The following is a 14,656-nucleotide window of genomic DNA, read 5'->3' as shown; positions in this document are numbered from 1 at the left end:
CATTTTGTCTCTTCCAAAGTCAACAAGAATATTAAAAGAAACTAAACAGTTCATTGAAAAATTTTCATGGATCTTGTATTATTTATCTATGGTATGATTATCATAAAATGACACCAAAAAAAAAGAATGCATACCAGGTCTCAAAAGCTATGAGCTTAATCATATTTGATATATTTACATATGATGCTTAATCATAAGAACAACAATGTATATACTTTTATTAGTACACTATATATAGATGAGATAACGAAGATTTTTTAAAATATAAGTCCTTGGCCTCAGTTGATACAGTTAAGAAACAATAAAGCTGAAAGTGTTAGTCGCTCAGTTGTGACCCAACTCTTTGTGACCCCAGGGACTGTACTGGCCAGGCTCCTCTGTCCATGGGATTTCCCAGCAAGAATATGGGATTGTGCTGCCATTTTCTTCTCCAGGGGATCTTCTCGACTCAGGGATTGAGCCCTGGCCTCCTACATTGAAGGTGGGGTCTGAGCCACCAGGGAAGGCCCTGGTGAGAATGAACTCAAACTGTCAGACTCGAAATTTCATACATTTACTGTAATTCCATACTACTACTCTCACAATCGCAATAAAAACAAAATGGTGGCGAGTTAAAGACATGTTGAATGATTAAAAAAAAGGAATTGCTTCTTTAGGATGTATTACTCGGGAGGGAAATTATCAATTTAGCTAACTATACATATGAAAGAGAAAAATAATAAATTAGAGTGCCTGGCCAAATGTTTTCATTTCTGTGCTGGAGCCATACATGAATAATGCAAAAATCTAAAAACCAGACATAAACCAATCTATGAATGTATGATATTCTATGTAAAACAACACCTGCCCTCTTCTTCCCTTTCATCTTAATTTGAAGTTAAGGCTTTTATAAATATAATGGAAGCTTTCTCTCTGTATCTGAAATATACTTCAGATCTTTCTCACTATCACCTATTATTTGAGTTGAAGGGAAACATAAGAAAAAGGAAAAGATTTTCCAGTAATAATTTATTCTGAAAAGCACCTGTGACTGGAAGAGTAAAACCTGTTTCTTTGGAACATATACACAATTGTTATTATGTGGCAAACACTCAATAAATTAATGAAACAATTTATATATACCCAATTAACTTTTTTGGGGCTAGAATGTCAAGGTTTTGAATATTTTTCATGATACAAATTCTTGGTAACAAGAAAATTTCAGTGGCAAAAAATATAATTTCTATGAGCATTTTGAAAAGCTAGTAAAAATTGACTTGACAGATGGAAAGGAAAAATAATTTATAATTCAAGAAACATAAAGAAACAAAAGTATTTATCATATTTTCCTGGAAATATCTGAAGGCCAATCTCATTAATACATTTATTTTTCATTGGATACATCATTCTAGTAATTATACTATTTGGGGGAAGAAACAAGATCCTAAAGAAATGTTTCAAAATATCACATTTTAGGCCAGAAAGTTTATTATTTTTTTAACCTCAATACTTTACCTATTTTCCTAAATACCTATTATCCTTCCCATATAAAAATATAATACTGTGTACCTAATCATTCTAAAGGGCTTTCCAGTTAGTGCTAGTGGTAAAGGACTTGCCTGTCAGTGCAGGAGACTTAAGAGACTCAGGTCGGATCCCTGGGTAGGGAAGATCCTCTGAAGGAGGGCATGGCAACCCACTCCAGTATTCTTGCCTGGAGAAACCCATGGGCAGAGGAGCCTGGCAGGCTACAGTTCATAGGGTTGCAAAGAGTTGGAAATGGCTGAAGTAACTTAGCACACACACACAATAATTCTAAAGGGTGCTGTCCAAATGATAAATTTTGCATATCAACTGGACCTGACATTTTGTTTAAACTGTCAAACCTCACTGAAAGAAACAAATATGAGCAGGGACTTTTATTTGAAATATTATACTGTCATGTAAAATAAGAAGCTAACACAGCACTTTGAAGGCCATGTTGTACTATTCTCTTATAGTAACAGTTTTATCCAAAAGACTGAGATTGTAAAACAGAGGGTTTCCATTTTTGTAGCAACATTTATCTCTGTTCTTCTGTTATAAGTTTTTTCATCTCTCTAGCTCCCCCTGAATTCCTGGACTTAACCTATACACTTCAGACTGCAATGTAATAACAAAAACCAGATTTTCAAAATTTGGGGAGTAAGAACATGAGAACATGTTAGAAGGATAACTCATCAAAGTCAATATAAATGACATATATAAACATATTAAGAGTAAAAAAAGTGTCAGATTTTCCTGTGATCATTACTTATATAAAATGAAAATATAAAAGCGAGGAGGAAGTGAAGTTATTTACCAAATGCACACACACACACACACACATACAACTTAGGGCCACTCTAATTCAGAATTAGAGGGAAGATAGAAATTGTTTGGTCAAGAATACACCTAAGGATGAGTGCAAGGAGAGAAAAATCAATTCAAGGCAGTCCTATATTGAAATTTTAGCTGAGCTAAGGAGGAGTCAGGTAGTATAGGACAGGCCAACCAGCAAAAATAAGATTAATTGCCAAAGATGTGGAAGGAAGGGGGCAGGGCTTGTCTAACAAATTGTTAGAAACTCCATGAGGTTGAAAGATAAGAAAAGTGTGGAAGGAGATGTAGTGTGAGGTAAGAAAAAAGTGTGCTACCTACTAATCTTGTTTTGGGGTTCTCAGGTGGCTCAATGGCAAAGAATTTGCTTTCCAATGCAAGAGATGCTGGTTTGATCCTTGAGTCTGGAAGATCGCCTGGAGTGGGGAATGGCAACCCACTCCAGGATTCTTGCCTGGAGAATCTCATGGTCCACAGGGTTACAAAGAGTTCAACACAACTGAATGACTGAGCATGCATGAACTAATCTTATTTACTGGATGCATGTACTTTGGCTTGTAAGTTTTAAAGCATCCCATGTTACCTCTTCCTGTTCTTCCCTTATTTTAGTATCCATGACCTCCCCTATGATGTTGATGAGATCATGGTATAATTGGCTCCATTTCCAAATCACTGTCTTACAACTATCAGAGTAAATGAGCTTTTGCTAACCTCCCCCTGCCTCCATCAGTTTATTTTAATGCCTTCATATGTACAACTTGGAGAAGGAAATGGCAATCCACTCCTGTACTATTGCCTGGAAAATCCCATGGACAGAGGAGCCTGGTAGGCTATAGTCCATGGGGTCGCAAAGAGTCGGACACGACTGAGCAACTTCACGTTCATGTGCAACTAGGTGAATTCTGCAGCTGTGGTCTTGGACCTATGACTTGAAAGTGTTTATTTTGGGGGGACTTTTAATCAATTGGTTTTTTTAATTAATTTATTTTAATTGGATGCTAATTACTTTATAATACTGTAGTGGTTTTTGCCATACATTGACATGAATCAGTCATGTGTTTACATGTGTTCCCCATCCTGAACCCTCCTCCCACCCCACGCCCCATCCTGAACCCCCCTCCCACCTCACTCCCATTCCTCAGGGTCATCCCAGTGCACCAGCCCTGAGCACCCGGTCTCATGCATAGAACCTAGACTAGTGATCTATTTCACATATGATAATATATATGTTTCAATGCTATTCTCTCAAATCATCCCACCCTCGCATTCTCCCAGAGTCCAAAAGTCTGTTCTTTACATCTGTGTCTCTTTTGCTGTCTCACGTATAGGGTCATTGTTACCATCTTTCTAAATTCCATATATATGTGTTAATATACTGTATTGCTGTTTTTCTTTCTGACTTACTTCACTCTGTATAATAGACTCCAGTTTCATCCACCTCATTAGAACTGATTCAAATGTATTCTTTTTAATAGCAGAGTAATAATTGATTAAACATTTCCTTAAGATAAAACATCATTTTACAGTGTCATCAAGAGATATTCTGTTTTATTAATCATTTTTAATTAGGCAAAAGTATAAATAAAGATTCATTTCTGAGGTATTCTCACTTGCACATGAAGATTATTTTTTGTTATTATTTCATTAAACAATGTTCTCCGTTACATTGTTAATGAGCTCAAATATGAGAAGACTGGTCTCCTACTTCCTATCTGAATTTTGACATGGAACATTGTACTAAGAACTGAATGAATGCCAAATATATTTAGGCCTGCAGATCAACTGTCTTAACTTCATTCAATTTGCCTCTTTGCCATAGTACTGAAAAGTATACATTCCAAAAGAATATATATAGGAAGAATTCTTCCAGCTGTTTCATGGCAACACAGGAGAGGTCAAAATCAAATCTCATCTTGGCTCCATTACAGCCCTGCTAGGTATTACTGGGAAGCATTAGAGAGAAGGAATGCCTGAATGCCTACCAGACACTCATTTGTTGAAGAATCTTATTATACCTAAGGCAAAATAGAATACCTAAGGAAGAATAATAATATTTTTCTTCTTTTTAATGAGAATATCATGCTCAATTAATAGCATTAATATATATTTTTTTAGACTAACATATTATTTTTAAGTTGAGCATTCTTAAATTCTGAGCCAGAAATCTGGGTTTCTATTCAAAGGAATGTATTGAAGAAGTCATCTGTAAATGTTTTGGTAACACCACCATCATTCCTTATCAACATTCTCTGTTTCCTCTTGTCTTTCTTATCTCAGTAAGTGATAGGATCATTCCTATGATCATGGAAGATAGAAACCTGGTAGTCTTCTTTGGGTTTTCCCTCTGTCTTACTCACTTATCCAATGAATCCTATATCTCCTGTCAACAGATCCTCATTATCACCAAAGTCATTGGTTTGCAGAGTCAGTGCCACATCATTTCTTATCTGAATTAATAGAATAATCTCCCATTTCAAGCCTTGAAGCCTCTAGTTTATTTGTCAAATGCAGGTGTGGCAGTTCATTCTTCCCTCAATTCCTCTAAAATTCACTTAATATTACCCTTACTGCCATCAGAGAAATTCCAAACTCCTCATGACATTATATCATGCCATATTTACCTTCTGTAGATTATTTCTGGGCAAACAAATAGAAATTATCCTTTGTGAACTAGGCCTGTGTACTATTGTTTCCTATCTATATTAGTCACTGTTGTTCAGTTGCTGAGTCATATCAAACTTTTGTAACCCCATAGATGCAGAACACCAGGCTCCTCTGTCATCCACTAACTCCCCAAATTTACTCAAATTTATTTCTATTGAGTCAGTAATACTATCTACCTATCCCATCTTATGCTGCCCCCTTCTTCCTTTGCCTTCAACCTTGCCCAGCATCAGGGTCTTTTCCAGTGAGTTGGCTCTTCGCATCAGGTAGCCAAAGTACTAACATTTCAGTTACAGCATGAGTCCTTCCAATAAATATTCAGGACGGATTTCCTTTAGGATTGACTGATGAATCGCCCTGAAGTCCAAGGGACTCTCAAGAGTCTTCAGCACCGCAATTCAAAAGCATCAAATCTTCAACATTCAGCCTTCTTTATGTCCCAACTCTCACAACCATACATGATTACTGGAAAAACCATAGCTTGAACTATACAGTCATTGTCAGCAATGTCTACTGTGTAATACACTGTCTAGCTTTGTCATAGCTTTCCTTCCAAGAAGCAAGTGTCTTTTAATATCATGACTGACTAGAGTCACCATCTTCAGTGATTCTGCTGCTACTGCTGCTAAGTCGCTTCAGTTGTGTCTGACTCGGTGTGACCCCATGGACGGCAGCCCACCAGGCTCCGCCATCCCTGGGATCCTCCAGGTAAGAACACTGGAGTGGGTTGCCATTTCCTTCTCCAATGCATGAAAGTGAAAAGTGAGAGTCAAGTTGCTCAGTCATCTGGAGCCCCCAAGAAACAAAATCTGTCACTGCTTACTACACTCTTTCTTCTTCTGTTTGCCATAAAGTGATGAGACCAGATGTCATTAGTTTTCTGAATGCTGAGTTTCAAGCCTCCTCTTTTATCCTCATTGAGAGACTTTTTAGTTCCTCTTCACATTCTACCATGAGAGTGGTATCATTTGAGTATCTAAGGTTGATACTTCTCCCCACAAATTTGATTCCAGCTTGTGATTCATCTAGCCTGGCATTTCACATGATGTACTCTGCATATAAATTAAATAAGCAGGATGGCAATATATAGCCTTGTTGTACTCCTTTCCCAATTTTGAACCAGTTATTCCACGTCTGGGTCTAGCTGTTGCTTCATAATCTCCATATAGGTTTTTTAGGAGATAGGTAAGGTGGTCTGATACCATTTCTTTAAAAATTAATAGTTACTTTCTTCTTCTACCTCTGTACTGGGTTATCTACTATTTGGCTGTCAGATCCCAGGTTAAATGTCATGTTTCTTCAGGAGCATCTTTTCCAGTCTTCCAAAACTGAGTTGATACTCTCCTTATGTGTACCATAGGACTTTATACTCACTTTGTAATAGGGTCTCAGTATTTCCTCTTTACTACAAAACTGCTTCTATGTGGCCCTACATCCTAAGATGGCCAGTGACATGAATAATTAAATCAGGGGTTTAATCAGGCCTAACCATTGAGGATTAAATGTTCTTTTTGGAAATTTAAACTAAAAGGTAAGACAACAAGTGCCAGTTGGTGGTTAGTGCTATTGCTAAGGGCAGTGGTGTATAATTCAGGCAGGCAGTCATTTACAATGTAAATGAGCAAAGAAAGCTGTCAGAAAGCTAGAAAAGAATCAAAGAGGAACTAGGCCCATTGGGGGAAAAAAAAAATTTCCTAGTATCATTTACTGATAAGCAAGGTCCAGTGCTTAATAGTCCTTAGATTTCCATAAGAATTATGTTTTTTTTTTTTTTAATTAATTATTTATTTACTGGCTGTGCTCCATCTTAATTTTGCTCTTGGACTTTCTCTACTTGACTTCCCTGGTGGCTTAGATGGTAAAGCATCTGCCTACAATGTGGGAGACCCAGGTTCAGTCCATGGGTTGGGAAGATCTCCTGAAGAAATGGCAACCCACTCCAGTATTCTTGCCTGGAGAATCCCATGGATGGAGGAGCCTGATAGGCTACAGTCCATGGGGTCGCAAAGAGTCAGACACTACTGAGCGACTTCACTTTCACTTTCTCTACTTGTAGCAAGCAAGCTCTTTGGCTACTCTCTAGTTGCATTGTGAGGGCTTCTCACTGTGGTGGCTTCTCTTCCTGCAGTTCAAGGGTTCTGGCCCATGGGTTCAATTGTCATGGCATGTGTGCTTAGTTGCTTCGCAGCGTGTGGGATCTTCCCCAACCCGGGATCAAACCAGTGTTCCCTTCATTGCAAGGCAGATTCTTAACCACTGGACCACCAGGGAAGTCAGAATTATGAATTCCTAAAACACTGCTCCTACAGGAAGCACCTACCATCAAATACACACACACACATATACAAAAGCATACGTTAATCACTACTTTACAAACAAATCTCTTGACTCTTTGGGTACAAGGAAGAGATATCCTCTAGCAAACTTTTGTCACAATGTATTATTTTTATCTCCCAATACCATTAAAGTTTGTTAGTTCTCCATCTCTGCCTTCCTGCCACTTCAGAGCAAGGTCCAGCATGCATCTATGAACAATCGAAAGAGGAAAACATAGTGAAGGCAAGAATGAATGAAGGAATTACCAGTATTCAGACTAATTTAACTGGAGAAGGAAATGGCAGCCCACTCCAGTGTTCTTGCCTGGAGAATCCCAGGGATGGCAGAGCCTGGTGGGCTGCCGTCTATGGGGTTGCACAGAGTCGGATATGACTGAAGTGACTTAGCAGCAGCAGCAGCAGACTAATTTAAAGACTAACTTGTGTTTAAAGCAATAAAAAAAAAAAAATCTGTGGTGGATTCATGTTGATGTATGGCAAAACCAATACAATATTATAAAGTAATTAACCTCCAATTAAAATAAATAAATTTATATTTAAAAAAAGAAAAAATCAAATATAGTTTAATTAGCATGAAAGAATTACCATATATAAACATAAAAAGATGGAAGAAAGAATGGGAGAAAATGGAAAAAAAAAATAGTGATGGCAGAAGTGGATGTAATTCCTCAAGAGACTGAGAGACTACACAAACCACATTGAAAAGCATTTTGACTCCCGCAAAAGGTAAGCTTAAAAATAATCACAGACTACTAGAGTTTTTATAACCTCTCAGGATTGAAATGCTTCAGCTGTACTCCGAGAGAACACTTGTATGAACCCTGCACACTATACGTGTGGCTTGCAGGAGGCTTATTTGTAGATCATTTCAATGAACTTTTTATGCTTCTGCATGAAAATCACAATTAAAGCAAGGAAAATGCTGATAAAAAACACATTAACATTCCTTCAGCTTCAAGGAAAACTCTTGATATCTAGTCATTAACCATGCAATCTGCCCTCAGACATCCTTCTGCCTTAATATGCTAAAGAGAAAAATGTCTTCTGAGAACAATGTTTTTTAATTCTTTATGCTTTGCTGCTCTACTGTGAAGTCCTAATTCCTGTGAATCCAAACACTCGTTAACTCTCAAGAAATGCTATTAGCTATCTGGAATCAAATGAATATAAAGGGGAAAAAAGGGCAAAGTTTAATTTCAAACAAATAAAAGGGTTTTTGTTATGTTATGAAGGCTGTGTTTGTTGGGTTTCTATTTGCTCCTTTGGCTATCTATAGAACAAACAGAGGTTAACTTTTTTAAAGTAATAACAATTTTGTATTCCAATCAAAGACTGCATTAATATCAAGCTTTACTATTTATATTTTTCTGAGTTTTCTGTATCTTAAAATATCTTGTTTCTATAACAGACTATTGTTTTTCTTTTAGAAAGGCAGGTAGAAGAAGGGAGGAAGCTGGAGTTCGTTGACATTTTCCAGTTTGAATTCTTTCATGTCTTTTCAGTTTGAAGAGCTCAAACTAATGTAATATCTCTTATTTTAATTTCATATTTAATACCAGTTCATGTGTTCTAGCTGTATGTACTATTTTCCATATCAATAAAGACTATGCCCCTGTAATATTTACTTCATCTTCTTTATTCTTTCTATAGAGAGCTTTCAAAGATGACCTTTAGTTGCTCTCTGACTGATAAAATTACTTTTGCACAAAAGTGACTTTCAGAAAGTATTACCTCATCATAGCAGATTAACATAATAACCTAGGCTCGTTTTAAATCACATGATATTTATCTCAGTGTTCATTTATAAGATCAAGTAAAGGTTTCCTGATACTCTCATTTTTGTCTTTGCCCAAAATAGAATATAATTCAATTTCCCTATTTGTAAATAGATAGAAAAATGTGACTTAATCTCCTTACTACAATGTAACCTGACACACACATGGCAAAATGTAAAAGCTAGTAATACAGAAAAATCTTATTAAGCTATAAAAGCTGGTGAACATATAAATTCAGCCAACATATTAGTAAAAGTACTATAGGAAAAAACTTATGCTAATTGACTGCTATTTTGAATTGCCAGCAGGTGTTTGTGTTTCTGTGTTTATGTTACAGTTGCTGATTTAAACATTTATAACATCTCAAAAAGTAAAATTCATTTCTAGATTTCTTCTTTACTAGCACTAGAAATTGTGATGAACACATATATATTTGAGCAAATTAAAAAAACATTAATTTAGTGTTACTGTTTCATAATATAAATCAAAAGCCAATGTCATGATGAAAACTTTCTGATTGCTAAAGCACATTTTGTGAAAAATATAACTGTACCCAATTTAGAGAATTTCAGATTTAAAATGATAATACAAAACAGAAAAGAAAAAAAAATGAATTCTTAAAGAATATTTATTATACCTTTTCCCTGATTTTTCCAAAAACACTGGAGTCAATTCTATGTGCTTCTGTAGAAATATATGCACAAAGCTCCCACCACTGACCCCCAGTCATCACTATCAGGGAAGTAGTGCTAATCTGAATTGAAAGACTCTAGGCCACTGATTAAAATATGTGATTGAGTGGAAAGAGCCACTGTGAGTGCCAGCATCACCACACACTTACTCTATGTGCCTGAAGTAATTGAAGAATCAGGTTTAAATATCACAGGTCTCTTAAATCTCAAATTGATAAAGAGGTGATGAATAACCCTTAGTCCCTGAACTAAAATACAGTGTTCCAATGTATTTTACCAGAGAGTTCTGTAATGGTGCTCAGAAGATAAGCTCAGTTAATATAGTGGCATTTCAGGTTCCTTAGACAGTATTTCCTGTATTATTAAATCATGGTGTAGGAGATGTGAGTGTATTTTGGGATAAAGCTTGATACTCATGGTTCCACCTGCCAAATGTTTCTCAACCTTTTTCATGTTGCAGACACATAGAAAATTATAAATAAAGTATTAATAGAAATAGCGTATGATATGCACATAAGTACTATATAATATTTGTATATATTATTTTATATTCATTATACATATTATGTTCCCTGAGGGAAATTAGAGAGATAAGAGTGTCTTCATAAAGTTTGATGAGCGAAAAGAAGAAAAACTCTATTGCCTAAATATTATGTAAAGATTATATATATATATATATATGAAGTACTGAGGAAAAGAATAAAACTGGATTTTCTAAAAATATTATATAATTTTCCTCGTTGGAACTTGAAAGGCTGGGTGTCTCACACTGTACTTGCCAACTGAAGAGACAATAATAAAAATAAAGCACTTTCCAACATTTCCATTAAAAAATTTGGTTGCTTTTGCAACCATCACTTTTCTATCAGGATGGATTCTTTAAATGACTACACACAATTCCTAACCAAGATGTTTTCACCATAATCTCCTCAAAAATCTTTCCAGTTTCCATTGATGGGAATATTTTTTCAAACAGATGATCGGAAATGTTAAAATGCGTCTTTTACAACCATTCAAATTTACAACCATTGACATGGTCACTAAGAGTAATTTTAAACTTCCAGTGAAAATATTTCAAACCGAATCGGAAATTCAAAGTCAAACATTTTCAAATAGCGATGAGGTTCTAACGTAGAACAAGCATGCATTGTTCAACAACATGTCGGTATCTCACTTGGTGCAAACATCGGCCACAATGAGTGAATGCAGAGATCTATGAGAAGACACGTTTGGGGCACTGCCTGGGAACGAGCTTCCCAGGGTCCCCTACCCAGCCACCCCCAGCCCTCTCTCCCCACCGCTGGCCGCACCTTGGGCTGAGATCTGAGCTCCATGGGCACCTGGACCACGAACTCCTCTGGTAGCTCCACGGGGCCCTGGTCCGCGATGAGCAGTGGCGCGCTCCGCAGCTGGCTGCTGAAGGAGATGTCTGGGAGGTAGAGCGCCTCCTGGGCCGCGCTCAGCATGTCGCAGTGGAGAAGCAAGGGCTGGATGTCGCTCACTGTGCTTGCCACCTGCGGGGACCGCAGGGCGCACCATCAGACTCCGCTTAGCTCAGGCCGGCCTCAGAGGAGCCCTGCTGGGGCTATTCCCAAGGCTGCTCTCTGCTGCGGGCCGTAGGCCGTGGACTCCACCACCCCAGGCCCCACAGGCAACCTTGGAGCTAAGGAGCTCACATCTCCTGGTTGCTAGTGTGATATGGACTGTGTAACTCTGTCCTAGTTAATCACCATCTTAAGTAAGCCAAAAACCTCATCCTAACTCCTAAAAATGATCAGAAAATTAACTAAAATTATCAAAAGCAGAAAAAGCTGCCTGAAAAAAACATAGATTATATTTGTTATAGATTCACTGCCTTCTGTTCTAATTAATGGGCACTCATGTCTGTGTCAATGAAAATATTGGTTATTGAATTATATATTTACACACAAAAAGCTTGATATAATAATGGGTGAAGAAACTTTCAGAAAGTATTTTTATTAATTTTGTTTGTTGAATTGTTACATGGATTGTTTTATATTTATTTTTATGTTTCAGGTTATTTAACATTTTTGGAAAGATGCTGTATTAAGGTTTGTGATAGACATTAGGATGAAAAATACATACATACATTTTTTGCCATATATATATACACAGTGATTTTACTCACAAATGGTACATATTACATAAATGGATAAATATGGAAGACCAAGACAATAATGAAAAAATAAAATTACACACACATGACTATTTTTTAATATTCACAGAACAGTCATACATTTTATGCTATGAAAAACAACGGTTTAAGTACAGGAGTTCTTTTCGTGTGTATGTGAATTGGTACAGATATACTTTTCTATACTAATTGCAACTAGTGTAATAAATAGGAGTGATAATGATAATGTTCCTGCTAAGAGAAAGAAAAAGACTTTACAAGGAAAACAATTTTGCATTACATAACTATTTTAACATATTATAACATGCATATTAAAAACATGATAATGATGCTATATTCAACAGTCAGGAGAGAAACTAAGAAATCTGATAAAGAGAATTTTATAATCATCTTTCTAATACTAGAAGCTTATACAGTAGTGCTAGAATCTCTTGGTGTCTAAAGTATTTGAAAATTAAGAGTGAAAAACACATTCTCCTCCAACTCATGACAAATGATATAGCTCTTATAAAAAGCAAAAATGATATTAAGAAATCTGTCAAACAATCCATCCACAATGACAAAGTTTAAAACATATCTTTAAGGCACCACCCTAAAACAGATTTTTATTTAAACTCATTATAATGTATGTACACTAACATATCTAGCCAAAAGGTAATCTGAATGCTATTTTGACAGTTTGTGTGAATGAAAAGGTATCAAAAGAAGTAACAAGTTTTAAGGCCAAATACAGCTGTGACAAAAATTAAAATATCTAAAAAATCACTTCCAGTGACATCTTTTCCAATCTTTCAACTTCCAAAATATCATTCTCCTTGTACCCAGGTTGACAATGTGACTATTTCTTAAATTATTTTTACATGAATATGTGCGTGCTCAATTGCTCAATCATGTCTGATTCTTTGTGATCCTATGGACTGTAACCCACCAGGCTCCTCTGTCCATGGGATTTCCCAGGCAAGAACACTTGAGTGGGTTGCCATTTCCTTCTCCAGGGGATCTTTCTGACCCAGGGGTTAAATCCATGTCTCTTGCCCTGGGGGCAAATTCTTTACTGCTGAGCCACCAGGTCAGGCCACATAAACATGTACAAGTATATTTTCTCTAAAATATCTATGGTCTATGGAAGGAAATTAGGAAAAGATTATGAAGCTATTATATATCCTTCAAGCTTCAGTTATAATAAAGTTAAGAGATTTTGCCAAATTAACAAGAAGATCTGGAATGATGGAGCATGGGTTTACTTGTTCATTCATTCAACAAATATGTTTTGAGTTACAATTATATGTCAAGCCCTTTTCTAGGTGCTGGAGATTTTAGTGAAAAAGAGAGATCATATACCTACTTTAATGAATAACCCATTCTTGTGTGGGAGACAGAAAACATGCAAATATATTAATAATTTTAATATCATATAGATATGAGTAATCCACAGAAAGTTTAAATAGAATAATAAATTCTACTATGTTTAGATTTTTACAGATCTACATATGGAAGCAAAATTAGAAGTTGCTAGTCATAAAAAATCAGGAGTAAAGAGCACTCCAAAGGCCTCAATCTGGAACTGCCTTGGGCTGATCAAGAATTATCACAATGACCAATGAAACTGTGTACAGTAGACTGGGAGAAGAATGTTCTGGACTGAGATCAGAGAGGTGAGCAACAGCCAGATTATTGGCATTGTAAACCAGGGTAAGGAGTCTAGTTTGGGAACAACCAGCCACTTGGTTAGAATATTGAATAGAGCTTCTAGGGAAAAAAGGACTAGGGTAGGAAAGGCAAAAAGACATAAGAATGGAACTAGAGATCAATTATTTCAAGAAAGGTAAATTGCTAGAGTAGGCAGAAAACTAACTGATTGAAAATGCATGTGGAATGGAATCACTATCAGTTGAAAAGCATGAGTGTCTGCATTAAATGAAAGAATCTCAGCTTGAGCAAGAAATAAGACTGCTAAAACTACTAGAAAGCAAGGTCTGGGGACCTATAAAGAATGGGTTTGGATCAGATAATAAAATTATTTCATGTGGTAAGATGGAGAAGCACAAAAATACTATTAATTGCAAGGTGTTCCATGAAGCCAGAGTATCTTATGGGTGAGTAGATCAAACTAATCTTTAAATTGACCATCTCAACAAAGGAATCTGAGTCACCACTAGCAGCAAAAGTGGAGGGGCTGTAAGGTGGCCCACATGGACGAAGTCTGTTCAGTTCAGCTCAGTCGTGTCAGACTTTTTGTGACCCCATGAACCGCAGCATGCCAGGCCTCCCTGTCCATCACCAACTCCTGGAGTCCACCCAAACCCATGACTATTGAGTCGGTGATGCCATCCAACCATCTCATCCTCTGTCGTCCACTTCTCCTGACCTCAATCTTTCCAGACATCAGGGTCTTTTCAAATGAGGCAGCTACTCACATCAGGTGGCCAAAGTATTGGAGTTTGACCTTTAACATCACTCCTTCCGATGAACACCCAGGACTGATCTCCTTTAGGATGGACTGGTTGGATCTTCTTGGTGTCCAAGGGACTCTCAAGAGTCTTCTCCAACACCACAGCTCAAAAGCATCAATTCATCAGCTCTCAGCTTTCTTTGGAGTCCAACATTCACATTGAAACATGATTACTGGAAAAACCATAGCTTTGAGTAGATGGAGCTTTGTTGGCAAAGTAATGCCTCTGCTTTTTAATATTCTGT

The 14,656-nt window shown here is 36.7% G+C and overlaps 1 protein-coding gene across 24 annotated transcripts in view; it reads right to left on the bottom strand.

Annotated features, from left to right (window-relative positions):
- ADGRL3 (adhesion G protein-coupled receptor L3) overlaps positions 1-14,656 on the bottom strand; it is a 941,652-nt gene that overhangs the window by 550,447 nt on the left and 376,549 nt on the right. For 11 of the 24 annotated variants that reach the window (XM_060417623.1, XM_042251456.2, XM_060417638.1 and 8 more), the window contains one exon: positions 11,115-11,318. The exons of the other annotated variants lie outside the window; for them this stretch is intronic. In XM_060417623.1, coding sequence (XP_060273606.1) covers positions 11,115-11,318 — 204 coding nt within the window. The remainder of the gene's footprint in view (positions 1-11,114; positions 11,319-14,656) is intronic. 24 annotated transcript variants of the gene reach the window in all.

The sequence above is a fragment of the Ovis aries genome, chromosome 6, assembly GCF_016772045.2.
Source record: "Ovis aries strain OAR_USU_Benz2616 breed Rambouillet chromosome 6, ARS-UI_Ramb_v3.0, whole genome shotgun sequence".
NCBI classification, from domain to species: Eukaryota; Metazoa; Chordata; class Mammalia; order Artiodactyla; family Bovidae; genus Ovis; species Ovis aries.
This window is presented reverse-complemented; position numbering and strand designations above follow the sequence as displayed.